General features: G+C 33.4%; 1 protein-coding gene across 1 annotated transcript; it reads right to left on the bottom strand.

The window, feature by feature from the left end:
* Positions 1 to 527: 527 nt before the first annotated feature.
* Positions 528 to 10445, bottom strand: SYT4 (synaptotagmin 4). Its single transcript, XM_030843985.2, has 4 exons — positions 10143 to 10445; positions 6440 to 7251; positions 4635 to 4755; positions 528 to 3264 (listed from the first exon to the last, which is right to left on the bottom strand). Exons 1-4 carry the CDS (start codon positions 10174 to 10176, stop codon positions 2957 to 2959), a joined length of 1275 nt encoding a protein of 424 aa, XP_030699845.1. The 5' UTR covers positions 10177 to 10445; the 3' UTR covers positions 528 to 2956.
* Positions 10446 to 18155: the final 7710 nt, after the last annotated feature.

The raw sequence follows: 18155 nt of genomic DNA, 5'->3' as shown, positions 1-18155 counted from the left end.
AAAGACAATAAAAGGAAGAATAAATTAAAAGTTGTGATGAAAAATGGTGAAAATGGTAAACTAACACACCATTGTAAAGCAATTATACTCCAATAAAGATGTTTTTTTAAAAATGGTAAATAAAATATGGAAAAGTGACCACAATATAGAAAGGAGAAGTCCAAGAATGTGGGCATGAAACATTTTAAGAATCTAGCAGAGCCAATTGATTAGGATCCCTGGAGGAGAGTGGCCTGGCATAGAGAGAAGAGTGAGGTATGCAATGAAATCTATTCACATATCATCCGTGTGTACTTGAGTCAATTGCCAAAGCTCCTTGAGTCTCAGGTTTGCTTCTGAATAGGGATAATATCTTTCCTGGATGAGTGTTATGAGGATTAAGCAAACTACAACAAGATATATGGAAGATCTTGGTGTTGAATCTTTATGTTTCTTAATATATGCCAGATGATCTATTAAGGAAACTCGAGAGTTTAGAAAGAAATAAGAGAATCCATTAATCCATTAAAAAAAATTTTGAGTTGAAATGGGTTGGTCAAAAGCAGCCATTTATTCATGTCATATAACATGATCTTACAAACATCATACAAAGCTGGCACGAAAGAACAGACACCATCTCATATACCATGCTTCCTCCCAAATCACTTCTATTAAGTTACAACATCAGAAAAAATCAGTTACTGAGTTACACAGTTCTTCAAATATGGATACCTCTCCATTAGGGTGGTTAGATTCGCTAATCAGACAAACAATTAATTTACATGTTTAATACAGGGCAGAATGTGTAACAGAATTCAAGATAATCACACAGATACTGTAATACAATATAAAACAGTACAATTTTCAGAAAATGATGAGATCACTATGCCCCTGCCTGTTTCAATTCCTTTCTAGTTTTTCTTCTTTCTTTTCTTAACAGCAGTTGCAAATAGTTTTACTCAACTTTTCACACCGAGAAACACTTTAAATTTTAAGAACTAAAAACTATTTACAAATTAGTTATTGTAATTTTGTAATTATTTGTTCTTGGTTTCATTGTTCCCCTAAAAAAACAAGTTCACCCTCCTCCAACAACAATACTTTTCTTGGTACCGTCATTAACTTCTGGCAGCTCTGAAGGATACTTAGGGTTGACTTCTTACAATGTTTCAGAGCTCCAAAATATATTATATTCCTTGACCCATGATACCAAATATACAAATATTAAAAGGCCATATGACTCCCCCAAACCATATACTGACTAAAATTCATTTCACATTGCTTTCACAGAAATACTGAGTGGACCAAGATGCTATGAGTTGACTTTGTGATGGCATGAAGATGATGATTGGACAATATTCTTGTTTAATCCCCAAATCATCTTAAAGCACAAGAAGAGAGGTTGATTTCAATCTTTGTATATAGAGTGTAAAGCATTTTCTTTACATTAGGAATAGTCATAAAAAGCATGTATAAGTTGTTTTGAAAATGCTTTATCATAGATTTTACAAACACTGTGATATCAAACACATTCTCAAAAACTGCTAAAGCACTGACACAAAACCTGACTCAAAATGTAAATTTTTCAGTAGACTTCATTTCTAACTTGCATATTTAAAATTCAACTGTACCTGAGTTTCACTCATACTTTTCTAAAAACTCAAATACAGTAACATTACCTCAAGTAAATTCTTTCCAAATAATCACAGGGTTTAATGGATTTTTAATGAATTTCAGAGCTCTGGCACTGGAAAGATGTATAAGATACAGGTTTATAAACTGGTCAACAGGCAACAGCTCAAGACAAATTAGCCTAGAAAAGATAGTGAAACATACTTGTGCTAATTTGACAGCTAAATATATTATGTATGAACATATATAAAGTATATTAGACTTGCCATGTAACTATTTTTTATTAGTTTTTTGGGTTAAGTAACACTTTCTACCCAGCGATGATTACAACTTCACAACTTTTTTGTCTTCATTTCTTTTCAAATAGTAGCTTAGTCCTCTCTGGGGGAGAACAAGCTGAATGAAGACTTGGTTACCAATGCCCTTTCTGTGTTCAAGGGATAACCTTGAATGTACACTTGCATACTATATATATTTCCTATAAGAAAACAGCATTTCTAACTGGATTTCTCACTGAAGTTTATTTCTTTACCCACTAGCTAACTCAGCAACTTCACAAAAGTATATTGGGCTTTCTTAGGCCACACTGACATTTGTCACAAGCAGTGAATAACTCAAGCCCATGGTTCTTATGTGAGATTATATTTTATTTTTGACTCACATGTAAACTTAGGGAGGGGAAAGCATATTTCGGCTATAGTATTCTAAACTCAGCCCTTTGATAAAATGATTTCTCATTTTGTTCACTTTTTTTTTTCAACAAACCTAAGTTACCCTTCTTATGATAAAATTGTGTCAAATAATTACAGACCAAAAAGAAATAATCATATACTTTTATATGCAGGACAACCATTTGCACATGACATAATTAATAAAATAATCTAGAGAACATTTCTTTAATATCTTTGGGTTTAAAGAAAAATTGATTTCCCCAGTTGATGAACAATGGATGAATTTTCATAAGAGAAGATATGCTTTTCATTTCTAAATCCTAAAAACCACATTGACTTCCAGTGACATGTTCCAATGAGATCATCACCACAGCCATAACTCGGGCCTGCAGAGCAGTATTCCTAAAATGTTTGGCTACTCTTATTTATATAACTGGTAACCTTCAGGGGAAATTGAATATCTTATGAAAATTTATCCAACTTCTCTAATAAAGAGTAAATTATCATGATACACATTTACAGTTACTTTCTGGTCTGATAATTCAATACATTTCTAACAACAACAACAAAAAAGCTTTCACAAGCTTGCAATCATGTATCAGAAAAAAAAAAGAAAGAAAATTTCTTCTTGCCTAGTAAAAATCATTAAGTTCCAACTCATCTTGGCTAGGATGCTAACCATCACAGAGCACATGCCACTTGGCAATTTGTCTCCTGGGATAGTCACAAATCTCCTTCCAGTGCTCTCCACTGGCTCCTTCTGCTGCTGCTCCCAGGACCAACCGCCCAATTACCTCATTTTGGGATTCCCTTTCAGAATCCAAAACCAGAAATTCAACACTTATCTCTTCAAGACCCTCACAGGGAATGTCAAAGACAAACAGTTCATTGAACACTGCATTGGGGGTGCATTTCTTCACATGAGTCTTCTTTTTGGAGATTCTCTTTTTGGCATGGTACAGGTTCACTTTGACATAGGGATCTGCAATGGGAAACAACACAGATTGTACTGACAAGACTTGGCTGGAAAGCTGATCTCAAGATAATGGTGCCTTAGAGATGCTAATAAAATGTGATTATAATGAATATGAGTCAGAACAAAGTGAAAACATGGATAAAGCTTGGCTTCTGTATTGTCAATAAATTGAAAATAAGTAAGAATGTACAACACAAGAGATAGTGGAGGACGGGAAAGAACTGTAATGGAAGGATGAAGAGATAACATAAAGTGGAAGAAAATAGAATGTTCTAATGACACATTCTGATTACTAATAATTCATTCCAGAGAATGGAATAGAAGGAAAAAATATTACACATCTATCTTTACTGAGTTGTATGACTTTGGATAAATCTCACTAATTCTCTGAGCATGGGCTTTCTCTTTTGAATGGGGCAATGGGCATTTAGAATTCACAATGGCAGTGCCATTTTTGGCTTTAATTTTTTTGTGGTTCTTTATCCACTTGCTGTGTTTGTTTCCTGTTACCCAGTATTGATATTTCCTGTGTCACCTGTATCCTGTGAATTTTAAGATCATGCTACTTTATCACACATTTAATTATATTATTTTGCCCTTTTCTGGTTGCATGAGTCATTTTAACTTCCTAACCTAAATCTTTGAGACCATGTTTTTAATCTCCATTATCTAATAATAAAACTACAACTAATAATAGCACTGGATGATATTTAATGAAATATATATTTCCAGACCTCATAATCTCCTTCAAGGTAAGTACTATTATATCCAGTTTGTGTAGAGTTTAAGAAACATACCCAATGTTACGATGCTAAGAAATGGAAGGGTTAGGATTTGAACTCAGATCATTTTAAACCATAGGTCTTATGCTCTTTCTCATTGTACTATACAGCAATTTTTTTTTTTGGTAAAAATTAGTCACAAAACTAAAAGCTAATTCTTAAAGCAGACAACAGACACATAAGGAATTAAAGGAAAGATAATAAAAATAATAGAAATGTAAGGGTAGGCAGGCTCATTTAAAATAGTAAAATTAAGAACTTTTCCTAAACCTTAATTTTATTTCCATCACTGTGTTTTTGGCAATGGCCTCACTTCTGCATTTATCACTGCTTTCTGCTTCAACTCCATTCAGTCAGACATCTATGACATACTAACTTTGTACTGGATCTTAGAACTATGCAGTTTTCTTCTTCTTGATAATGGCCTCGGCTCACACATTTATTCCATAAAATGAGAAACAAAAACAATCACATAATTTGTGATTGTGAATAAAGGGTGAATCTAAATCATAGTCCAATGTTAGTTGTTAACTATTTTGCCCAATATATTGCTCATTTCTACACTGAGCCTGAGTTTTTCAGAAACATTCTTACCTGAAAGTCCAGACACATCAGATTTAGGCAGGTGCCGAGCTTTTAAAACAACCACAGTGAGAGTGTTTGTGATGGACTGATAGCAGAGAGAGATCAGTAACTCACCACGTCCTGAAGACTTCTAAACAAAGAGAGAGATGAGATAAATATGTTTTTATTATTCTTTAGTTTTGAAATTTATACTTATATTAATTTTTAAAGCACTATAATAGCATTGTTATTTAACTGTAATTTTCCTACTTATTTTACTTTAATATGCTAAAGAATCAAAGAGTAACTAAAAGCTTTTGTGCAGTACCATCATCTTCTAAAACAACTACTGCCATCTTGTGGTCTTTTTAGGTACTACAGAATGTTAAAATTCGTAATGAGTTAGCCACACCCATTACTAGAAATGTTTTAAAGGGTGATATTTAAAATATATCTTACACAGAGGTATTTTTAGTTTTTACTTTTTAATTAACTCTCCACTTTTTGAAGTTATTAATGGTAATGAAAATTATCTAATTATTTGAATGGATCTGTATATGGTAAAGTGACTCAAGTTTGATTTGATTTCAAATTCTTTAGCACAGACATTATTAGAATTTGAATTCAGAAAACCTGAAATTTAGTCTGACACCCACCACTCTCTTAGCCCAGAGGACTGATGGAGTTAAAATTCTCTTCTCCCACCACACCCAGAGTCCTCCTTTAATCCAAGGAATGAATTAAATATTGGAGAGAATTGATTCAGAATATTTAAAGCTTTGTCTCTGAACAGTATCATAGGGTTTTTCTTTGCATAATACTTAGATCTTATTTTTACTTTAACATTAGATAAGATGACCAAGAACTCAAAGTACAAGTTCTAACTGAAAGTAACAAAAAGTAAACTTGGTATAACTAAGAATGATGGTTGCCCAGAGCTCCTAAAACTTCAATATGTATTTATATAAAAGCTGACATGGGGTAACTGTATGAATAAGCACTCCAAGAAGAATAAGAGTAGGGAACAAATCTTTATTCCCACTGTGCCACTAAACAGTTAGGTGACTCAAACTACTTAATATTTCTTGATCTTGACTTCCATTAATTTCAACAGAAAAGGTGAGGATGTGGTCAAAACAAACTTTATGCTATTCTATAGAATTATGCCTTATAAACACCAGTTATTCTGAAATACCACAACTGGAATCAAATGAGCTCCATATTTAAAGGGAAAATACATTTAGATTTGATTAATTGATGTCTTATCATTTTCTAATAATTCCAGAACTACCAAAGTAGCATAACTGCAAAGGCCGAGTAACTCACTTCCTGTTATACAACATAAAGGTGAATATTTGTAATTCAATATAATGAGATATCTCTTCCTTAAAAAGCAATTCTATGAAGTCATTAGAACTTCAAATACTCAAAATGAACTGACTTAATTTTCAATTTCAAATTCAGTTATGTTGACATTGAAATATATTTTTAACTTTCTTATGAGTAAGAAATATTTGTCTGCATTTTAGTGACAATCTTAGTCAAAATACTTGTGACATAAATTAATAAAAATATTTATATAAATGATATTTAAATAAATCCATAAAGGATTCCTTTTTATTTTATATCATTAAGATACTTTATGCATTTCAGTTGTGGGTTAAAATTTCTTTCATCTACTCTATCCCCCTGCTCCTCATTTGATTATGATTAATAATAGTTAAACATGGTAAAGATGATATGTATAAGACATCATTTTAATAAAACTCCCCTAGATACAAAAAAGCTACAGAAAAGATTGTTTATAAATATGTTAAGCACTAAAAATGAATTACCCTAACATTTCTCTTGATAATCTCTCTGTTCATTAACTTTTTTCCATCAGTTAATTCAATTCCTGTGAGAGGAATAAGGACTTCTCCAATTATATCATCTCTTGAAAACCTATCAAAACTCAAGATTGTGAAGTGCAAGGCCAACTCTTGGATCTGAGTGTAGGGTATTCCATAGAATGTAAAGGTCTCATCAAAAGCTGGGTCCAAGGTCTTTCTCAGAACTCTGGTTTTCACTTTATGCTTCTTCTCTGGGAGAATCATCATTTTGATGTATGGATCAGAGGTCATCGACTGCTCATCCATGGCTGGCAAGCCACGGGCTTCTTTAATATTTACCACAAATGTTTTCTTCTCAAAGTTATACTCTAAGGAGAAGAAGAGGGTTCCCAGCTTCTCTTGTTTCTCATCTGAAGTAAGAGAAGTACTGGACTTTAAGCTATCAGGGGAAACTGCCTCTTTTTCCCCTTCTGAGAAAAGCTTTGGGGTCACATTCTCCAGGTCAGGACTGCCAGCTTTGAGGTTTGTTTTGGGAAAATTGCCATTTAGATCTCTCTTCTCAAGATCAAGACGCAAAGAATTCTTTGGCCCAGCTGGTTTATTCTTTACTTCATTTTTCTCATCTGCTCCAAACTTCTTTTTGCTGTTTAGGTTTTCAGGATAAATATCAACTCCCTTTAGCACATGCACAAACTTATATGGAGGAGTCTTGTTAGATTTGGATGATTTTCTCTGACAGCAGATCCATGCAAACAGAGAGACTGTGAAGACCAGGCCAAATGCACTGAAGATCCCCACCACTGTGGGGATTTCATCTGAAAAATCAAATGACCAATAACATGCATTAATTGGGCAGAGTTGGAGATACCCTATTTGAAAAGCATCCTAAAGCTGGCAGTTGCTGTAGGTTGCACAGATTGAATTGCTTTCCAACTGTTCTGGGTGAATTATGTACCTATTTCATGTCACTTTCAGGAATAAACACATTTGTAACACATAAAGAATAAATACAGTATGACAGAAAATCCTTCATTGTAGTAATTTTTCACAAATAAAATGAAAAGATGAAACTGGGGCTGGGCCAGGGATGGGAGAATGCTAAATGACCCTGACCTACCTTCGTTTTCTCAGATAACATGAGTCAACTACAGCATGATGAGTCAGTACTAATTTCATTATGTTTTCATTGACATTTTGAGGGTTTCCAGAAGCATCAAGTCTTACTATGTAGCTCTAAGTTCATATTCTTCAAATACTGACAGAAATTATGGAAAATTATCTTCAGTTGTCACAAAGTCATTAATAATTTCCACCCAAATTATAGAACAGTGGTAAAAGAAATGTACACATATTAGGGAAAAAAGAACAAAAATATGAACAGTTTATTAATAGTATACAACTTATAAGACTACAAACTCATATGCTGACCCAAAATTCTTCAAACACTGAATCATCTAAAGTACAAATTAATTACCTAAAAAGGATAAAACCCAAACAATTGTTATAAATGAATTATCATTCTTTAACATGTAATGAGAAGAGTGTGTAGAGATAATTTAGAGTTCAGTTTTATCCATAACTGATTTTTTTCCTAGCACATTTCCACATGGCAAATGGCAATCAAATTGAAACTGGCATTTGTTCCTTGAATGAGGACACATTAAATTACTGACATTAGGTAACCCTGATTATGCATGAAGCTCACCATGTTCCATATGTAAGTATATTCTCCAACAAATAATATGTTCATCATGTTACATATGTAAGTATATTCTCCAACAAATAATAAGTAACACTGTGTAAGTAAAACCAGTATTACTATATCTGGACACAGTGTATCAGTTGAGTCAACGTTTAATATAATCAAAACTAATATAATTAACATTATAATATCTGCCTTTAGCTCCATTCCAGTCTATTTTTAAATCCCAAATAGTGAATAATAAAGTTAAAAGTTCCAGTCAAGAAAGGGTTAAGGCTTGTTTAACTAACCTTGAAAGAACAATCTTTTGTTTCTCCCCTCCCTAATCCCCTAAACTTCTGCCTATCTACTTCATAATCACAAAACTGAACTCAAATAATATAAGATTAAGAAATGACAAGAGCAAAAATGCCTAAGAAAATAAAAAAGCAAATACAACAATAAAAAATTCTGTAGTTTAATTATATCAAAGAACTGAATTGTATAAAGGTGAACTTTGAATTTTCCAGATAGAAAAAGCAGGGAATGCTACAGAAGAAGAATGAGGTGAGAGCTAAAAATCATCAGCTAAACTTAGTACCAGCTTTTCAATTTTTCCTTCTATTTAAGTCTTTGTGGAGAGAAGAAAAAAAAAACACTCCTGGACTACCTAATAATCCAAGGCCAGGGAGCAAAAGCAAAGTCATGAACTATTCTTGATTCTTTAGTCAATGCAGGAAGAATAATTTTTAAAAAAGGAATATAAAAAAATTTTTTTCCTAAATAAACAATGCCAACACTAGAACATATTTTTAACTAGCATAGCCTCTGAAAATTCCTCAGTATTCAAATATTTTTCTGATTTTCAAATCAGAAATTGGGAATACATATCATATCACAACAATATAAACTCAATCACTCAAACAGACAGCTGTGAAAGAAATTCATTTCTGAATATAATATCACAAATTTTCTGTGTTTAATATTCATGTCAAATGGCAAAATATTCAATATAATATAGAAGGGCTCATCTACTCCCTGTGTATTCTCTACTGTTAAGGTCCTAAGCTTTTGAGAGCAAAGATCTCAGTCATTTCACTCAGTTTCATAACAAACTTCTATAAATTCCCTGATATTTCCAAATACATGTAAAGTAAAACTCAAATCTCTTGCCTTTGGAATATAATGGGACCTAAAAATACTACTTTTCTATTTGAAGAAGTACATCTGATTTTTTTCCTTTTCTTTTTTTACTGTAAAAGAGGAGAGTAATGGTGCTAAAAATCTGTTATAGGAAAAGGGAAATTGAACAGGAAAATATAAGTCCTAAGTATAGTTTCCAGTAGCTTTTAGCTAACTGACTTGCAAAATTTCCCTTATCTCTCTGGGCTCCAGTTACCTCTCCTGTGAAATGGAATGGGCTCAGCTAGTTAATTTTGAATATCCCTTTAACCCTAGTATCATAGGATTCTGTGTCTTTCGTTAGCAAAATATTTCAAGGATACAACAAAAACATAGCAGAGAAAAAAATACCTTATGGTACACTCTGCAATAAAATATACATTCTAAATGCCCAATGTTCAAGTTATTTTATACCAAGATCAAACCTTTATATAATCACAGAAACATCTGGCTTCCTCCAATAAGATAAACACAGGTTTATGTACAAATAGAAATCACCTGCAGAATTAATGACACCAACAAGAAAACAGACCTCTTTACTTAGCGCGTGCTGCAATTTACAGCGTTACCTGAATGATTAGGAACTTCTTGGATGTAAAATCGCCCTGGCAGAAAGCAATTTTAAGGAGAAAGATATCAAGGAAGGGAGAAACCACAGAGATAAGCCACTATTGCCCTTTTACAGTTCTCATTTTTCTACCTATGTTCAACATCCCGCGAACACACACATACACAAACACACACACGCGCGCGCGCGCGCACACACACACACACACACACACAACACATCACCCCAGAGTATTTAAGGAACAACCACAGTTATAAGCGGAGTAACTTGCTTACCAAATTCTTCCCGGCTGGTAGCGATCGGAGCCATTTTTTGCTGCGTATTCTGTCCGAGGTGCTGAACGGAAACTCCCTATCTTGGTTCACTTGCCTGGATGTGAAGCGACAGGGCTTTTCCTAATGCTGAAAACAACGGCGCAAAGCTCAGGGGACCTAAGCCTGGAATAGGGAGGAGGCAAAGAGGGAGATCCACTCGCCCTCGCACAGTGATTTGCCACCCCTCTTCCTGTTTTGGCTCTTCAGAGACGCTTGTCTCTGAGACTCTAGAGGTGGCTGAAACCCGAATTGACGCAATCCTGACGCTACAGGGTTGAAATCAGCACCTCCCTCCTCCAAGCCTCTCCTCTACTCTTCATTCTTTCTTCTTCCCTTCCCTCCTGAGAATTCAACACACATTCATCAATTATCTTAACTGTTGGACTACATTTTCTATTCTGTGAGGGCTCAGAGGTACATAGAGATGTCTCGAAACTCATCGATGTCAATTCCTGATATAAAATCTGATCATCTAGATCAGTAAAAATGTGTCTGTGTTATCAGAATAATATAATTTACAGAGGCGATTTGAGGACAGAGTAAAAAGAGAGAAATTTCTGCATCAGTGATCCACTGTAAAATGCAAATCTATATTTTCTTGCTATTTACATTTTTGTTTGACATATTATACCTATATTAGAAAAAAACCTCACTGCACATTGATCCATTTGAAATAAGATAACAGTTTTCCTATCATTATCACTTATTTTCTAATAAATTATTAGTCTAAACATTTTGTTGATTCTGTTGCTCAATCTGTCTCTTAGCTCTCTTCCTTTAATATTTGACATTGGACCACTTAAAGTACTTAGGGACAGATGGGAATAATCCCTTCTGTATTCCAACTCACAGTTTTGACTTTTACATATAATGAGATTGTTTTTGGAATGTCATTTCTGGTTAAAAGTCTAATATGTTTGTGGAAAATAGTTACAAGAATCATACCAAAATCTAAAATGACATTGATAATTATTGGTTATCTTCAAAGGAAAACATATTTTTTCTGAACTGATGATATTCCCAGGGTTGAGGAACTCAGAAAATACGGTGTCAGATTCTGATTAATTTTAGTCTGAAGAGTGTGACTTTTTAAAACAAGCATTAGCAATTTTCCAGAAGAGAACTGAGGCTGTAACTTCAACTTTCAATTATTGGTCCGCAAAGAATTCCTCTTCTCTGGGGCTCAGTGAGCAAATGACATTCAGTGTGTGCTGGGATGGGGGAAGAATGGGTATGGGGTGAGTCCATAAAGCTATTGTACAAGTGACAGTTTCCTGCATACTGGAAAGCAGCTGCTCTGAATGTCAGGACTGTGTCTGGGGAGAAATTGGCTTCAGTGTTTTACATCATGGAAAATTTTATAAACCTATGTCCCTCTTCTTTCCCTTTCTACTCACTCCCACATACTTGGCATTTTAGCATTCTTCTAACAGATTTTTTTCTTTAGCTTATATCTTCCTGCTATGAAAACATACAAACTAACTTACTGTATTCAATTTTTCCATAGGCAAAATCTGTGTTTTCTGTCTTCATCTTTCCATTTCATTCAGATTACTTGCTTTCTTGATTTTGCATGCACTGGTGAGATTGTCCCTATGAATAAATATCCATTAGACAGATGAAAGAGAGAGTGGCATTTTTTTGTGATATGTATCGCAGGTAAACAAAATATATGGTGTGACGTTTACTAAAATATGTTTTCTAGCTAAGCTATTTCTACATACGGTTATACTCACTTGTAAACATAAGTACCTTATATATGTGTTCTATATAAATTAATATCTCATTAATTTTACCTTCAGGTGGTAAAATGCTATCATCCAAAACCTGTCTAGATTGGTTAAACTCTGTTTCTACAGAACCCCACCTTACCCTGGGCTGTCTCATTTCTGAGGACACATTGTGATAAAATTACCTCTTGCCCAGAGCTCATGCTATTATGGATATAGTAACCCTTTCATTGTTTGCTTTAAAAGCAAACTGAAAATAAATATTATTAATTAAAATGTCAGATGTTTCCCTCATTTTCATATGATGCATAGCATATTACTCATTATCTAATCTCTTTAGACAAACTTCCAGCAGCACCAGATGAGGAGTGGGAAGTTGACCCAACGTAGAGGAAAAACCTGTAAGTTTCTTGTGATTGAGATTCACACCCTACCACTGTATTACATTCTCTTTAGATCCAGCAAACAAGTAATCAATTCGCTGACGTAAACAATACCACTCTTGCAGCATTGATTTGGGAGGAGGGGTAGTTGCTAGGTAACCACCTTATTGCCACCCAAAACACACAGTCTCAAGCAAGTTCCTGCCCTGGGAAACAAACGCATCTGTACAAGTGGCATTGTTTACTTCAAAGTGATTCTTTGACTGTTGAAGTGCTTCAGCGTTTACCCTATTTTATTTCTGATTGCAAATATGTATAGATATTTTGAGAAACAATGAGCAGAACACTTGAATTCAATTTGGCCTTAAGAAATCCAGTTGATTTTAAAGATTATTGTTAAATAATTACATGATCATTTTTATTAATTTTACTTATTTTTCTTATTTCTATTTAATATACAGTTTAATTTTTAAACTTTATTTTTATGGCTTATTAATTATATAATTTAGTCTATATTTTCTCTATTTCTTTCCTTAAAAATATTATTGGTGGATGTGTTTAGAACTTCCTGCTAAGCAAAATAAAATTTCAAAAAGTTTTGAAAATGTTTCAATGATCTTCAGTATTCAGTAATCTTTAGTAATACCCAGATTAGTAATACAAAGGCATTTTACTGGTCTACAGGTAGAGTAGAATGAAGTATATGATAATGGATAATGGGTTTAATGTTCCATATCATTCTATTAAGAATGCTAGCTCTAATGTTAAAGGAATAGATTTGTATTACAAGCATACCCAAGTCAAAATTCTACAAGACAAATCCTTTCCCAATTGGTATTACAGAAATCCCTTCACATGCACAAGTTCTATATTTGTTTTTCTTCAAACTATTCAGCACTTATATGTACCAAGCTAAATTGGGCTCTGATGGCTCATGAGTGAAAAACTCATTAGCTTAAACCAAAAAAAAAAAAAAAAAGCCAATAAACTTTCTTCCTTTCTTCTTTTCTTCTTTCAACACATCCTTATGAAATATGTAATACCTCCTAGGTTTTACCTAAGTAGGGGATTTATGCTGGTCAAGATGATAAAAATGATCCTTGCTGTCATGGAGCTTAAAGACCATAGAGAAAATAGCCCTTCCTTTAGAACTGGGCAGAAACTTTTCAGATCATAATTGTAATCATATTTCTTTTTCTTTTACTTGGTACTTCCTACCAAACTTGGTCAGCACTATTCCACAGCCATCATTCTCTATCCCGTTCTTGTTCTTCATAACTGTAGATTCATTATGATACACTCAGATTGCATTCTTCCTTCTCCTATGAACTGTCCACATCTTTTTTCCCATTTAAGAGAGTTTCATTTATACTATGAAGTTTCTGACTTACCAGCACTCATGGATCTATTCTAATTAAAATTTTTATAACACTATCTCTAGTGAAGTCCTTTAATTCAGCTTGACATATCCTTGGTTACATGCCAAGAATTTCCAAAAAGGTAAACCAGAGGCCTCCACTAATTCTCCCCTCAAATATTCCACAAGTTTCACATTTGTTCATGATCTTGGCATCAATTTTTTCATATCTCTTGGCTTCATTTTATTTTTACATTCCAGGCCTGTTTTTAGGTTGTGGTCTTTGAAGCAACTTCTCTAGTTGTTGGATATTGGTTCTTCAACAAGAATTTGACCTGGAGCCATTCTAGAAGTCTGCCCTGTTTACATTTACTTTGAAGGTATTTCTTACTAGCTCCTCACAACACACCCATCATCCCTATTCCAATCTATTCCTAAGTGAGACTTCTCTTATCCTTCTTCCAACAATAAACATATATATTACCTTAAAAAGGAGCAGTAACATTCATCTGACATCTCAATAGATGTGAAAGAAGTCTGAAGACAATTGAATAACTCTAAAATGATAAAAGAAAACAACCATCTATCTAGAAATTTATCCTAGCAAAAATCAAGATGAAAGAAAGACATTTCTAGAAAAGCAGAAGACGAGAGTATTTATTGTCAGCAAATGTTAACTAAGTGAAGGAAAATGATCACAGACCAAAACACTGAAATGCAGAGTAAAACAAAGAACACAGAAAGGGTTAATATGTGTCTAAGTATAAATGAATATTAACTGTTTAAAAGAATAAAAATGTATTGTGATATACAAAATATATGTAGAATTGTAATGTATGGCTAACAATGTTTCAAAGACTAAGAGGGAATAAGTTGAGTTCTCATGTTTTAAATCTTGGAAATGGTAATAGTAATAATTTATATTTAACTTTTAATCTCCAGGGTAACTCCAAATGAGTATCAGGGGAAAAAATGTACGTAAGAAGTTAGTAAGTGCAAAAGAGCTAATAAAAAGTAAAAGAAAAAAAAAGGTAGAAAAAAGAAAGAAACATGTGGCCCAGTGAATACAAATGAAAATTTGGAGGATAATAACACAAAAATTAACTGAAATCGACTAAATTTTCCTATTAAAAGATGGGGGATTAAATTGTCATAATATGAGAAATAGACAAATCCACATCATAGAGGAAATTTTTTCAAAACTTTTTCATAACTGATAGCAGCAGACAAAAATCAGTACAGATACACAGTACCTAAACAAATTAATAAATTTGAGCTAATTAAAAATACCTAGTAATTTTTACAAGTAAATATGGAACATTTAGTAAAATTGATCATGAGGTAGCCATTAAATGTTTCAAAACACCTCAAAAGACTGAAATAATTCAGTTTGTTAACAGAGATATTAAGCAGGAAATAGTACAGTAAGCTATCTATAAAACCACTTATTGTTTTAAACTAAGCATGAAACATGTAAATAACCCATGGGTCACAAAGAAATCTCAGTAGAAATTAGGGGAAAAGTTTCAAATGAATGATAATTACAACATATATTAAATTATGTGAAATAGAGCTTAAAAAATGATGAGAGAGTATGTGGTGTTTTTTTAAACATCTTTATTGGGGTATAATTTCTTTACAATGGTGTGTTAGTTTCTGATTTATAACAAAGTGAATCATTTATACATATACATATGTTCCCATATCTCTTCCCTCTTGCATCTCCCTCTCTCCCACCCTCCCTATCCCATCCCTCCAGGTGGTCACAAAGCACGGAGCTGATATCCCTGTGCTATGCAGCTGCTTCCCACTAGCTATCTACCTTAGGTTTGGAATGGGAGAAAATATTTGCAAATGAAGCAACTGACAAAGGATTAATTTCCAAAATTTACAGGCAGCTCATGCAGCTCAATAACAAAAAAAAAACAACCCAATCCAAAAATGGGCAGAAGACCTAAATAGACATTTATCCAAAGAAGATATACAGACTGCCAACAAACACATGAAAGAATGCTCAACATCATTAATCATTAGGGAAATGCAAATCAAAACTACAATGAGATATCATCTCACACCAGTCAGAATGGCCATCAACAAAAAATCTAGAAACAATAAATCTGGAGAGGGTGTGGAGAAAAGGGAACACTCCTGCACTGCTAGTGGGAATGTGAACTGGTACAGCCACTATGGAGAACAGTATGGAGGTTCCTTAAAAAACTACAAGTAGAACTACCATATGACCCAGGAATCCCACTACTGGGCATATCCCTGAGAAAACAATAATTCAAAAAGAGTCATGTACCAAAATATTCATTGCAGCTCTATTTACAATAGCCCAGCGATGGAAACAACCTAAGTGTCCATCATCGGATGAATGGATAAAGAAGATGTGGCACATATATATAATGGAATATTACTCAGACATAAAAAGAAATGAAATTGAGCTATTTGTAATGAGGTGGATAGACCTAGAGTCTGTCATACAGAGTGAAGTAAGTCAGAAAGAGAAAGACAAATACTGTATGCTAAAACATATATATGGAATTTAAGAAAAAAATGTCATGAAGAACCTAGGGTTAAGACAGGAATAAAGACACAGACCTACTGGAGAACAGACTTGAGGATATGGGGAGGTGGAAGGGTGAGCTGTGACAAAGCGAGAGAGAGGCATGGACATATATACACTACCGAGAGTATGTGGTCTTAAATGCACATATTAGAATAGAAAAGATTCTGGAAAACAATAATTTAACTATTTATTGGGAAAAATAGAAACAAAAGCAATTCTATGCAAGAAATGTTGAGAAGGAAAAAATGATATAAAATAAATTAATACAATTTTTAAAATACTACATAAAGAGAGCTCAAAAATCTAAAATAATTTGAGAATATTAATCTTATTGATAATTCCTGGCAATATTTACAAGAAAGAAAAGAGGGAAAAGTAAAAATTACAAATGAAAAACACAGCAAAAAAGACAAGCCATAGAGCAGGACTTAGAGAATATATTTGCAATGAATATTTCTGACATAGGTATTGTATACAGAAATATGTAAAGAAAACTCAGTTTTAAAAGACAAACATTCCAATTAAAAATGGACAAAAGCCCTATTATAGGCACTTCACTAAGAAAGATATGTCTTAATGGCTAATGATCAATGAAAAGAGCTTTGCAGCAGCAGTCATCAGAAAAATACAAATTAAAACCTCCCACAAGAGATAGTACTACACACCCACCAAAAGGCCTAAAAGTGTAGGGGAAGATGATACAAAGTGTTGATAAGAATGTGAGGTAATATGAAATCTTATTCACTGATTTTTTGGCTTTTATATTGTTACAAATATTTTGAAAACTGTTTGACAATATTTACTAAAGCAGAACACAGACATGTGCTATGGCCCTGTAATTCCACCTGTGGTTAAATTCTAAACTGAAATTACTACACCCAAGTACAAAAAATATTCATAACAGCATTATTTGCAGTAGCCAAAAATTGGCAACATCTTACCTTTCCTATCCACACTAAATTGAATAAACACTTTATACACTATAATACTATACAGAAATGAAAAGGAACAAAATGCTACTATATATAACAAGGGTGAATCTCATAAACATTATGTTGAATGAAAGAAACCAGATAGAAAAGTATAAACACTATAAGATCCACTTATTTAAATTTCAAAAAAATAAAAACTCAGTGTTAATAGAAGTTATATGGTGATTATCTATGAAGGAGGCAATAACTGAGATGGAGCACAGACAGATTTCTTTGGCATTAATATTCTATGTCTTGATCTGGTCAGTAGATGGTGAATCTTTTTTTTAACTCATTGAGTTACTCAGTTACAACCTGTGTTCTATTTTTTAAAATTTTTATTATAGTTGATTTACAAAATTGTTTTAATTTCTGCTGCACAGCAAAGTTATTCAGTTATACATATATATACATTCTTTTATATATATATTCTTTTCCATTATGACCTATCATAGGATATTGAATATAGTTCTCTGTGCTATACAGTAGGACCTTGTTGTTTATCCATTCTATATATAATACCTCATATCAACTAACCACAAACTCCCACCCCATCCTTCCCCCAAGCCCTTCCACCTTGGCAACCACAAGTCTGTTCTCTGTGTGAGTCTGTTTCTATTTCATAGGTTCATTTGTGTCATATTTTAGATTTCACATATAAGTGATACCATATGCTATTTTTCTTTCTCTTTCTGACTTTCTTCAAATAGTATGATCATCTCTAGTTGCATCCATGCTGCTGCAAATGGCATTATTTTGTACTTTTTATGGCTGAGTAATATTCCATTGTATATATGTATCATGTTTTCTTTATCTGTTCATCTGCTGATGGACATTTATGTTGTTCCCACGTCTTGGATATTGTGAATAGTGCTGCTATGAACATGGAGGTGCATGTATTTTTTTGAATTAGAGTTTTGTCTGGATGTATGCCCAGGAATGGGATTGCCTGATCATAATTCTA

The sequence above is a fragment of the Globicephala melas genome, chromosome 13 (assembly GCF_963455315.2).
Source record: "Globicephala melas chromosome 13, mGloMel1.2, whole genome shotgun sequence".
Lineage (NCBI taxonomy): Eukaryota > Metazoa > Chordata > Mammalia > Artiodactyla > Delphinidae > Globicephala > Globicephala melas.
The sequence above is the reverse complement of the archived record's forward strand: the minus strand, read 5'-3'. Positions and strand labels throughout refer to the sequence as shown.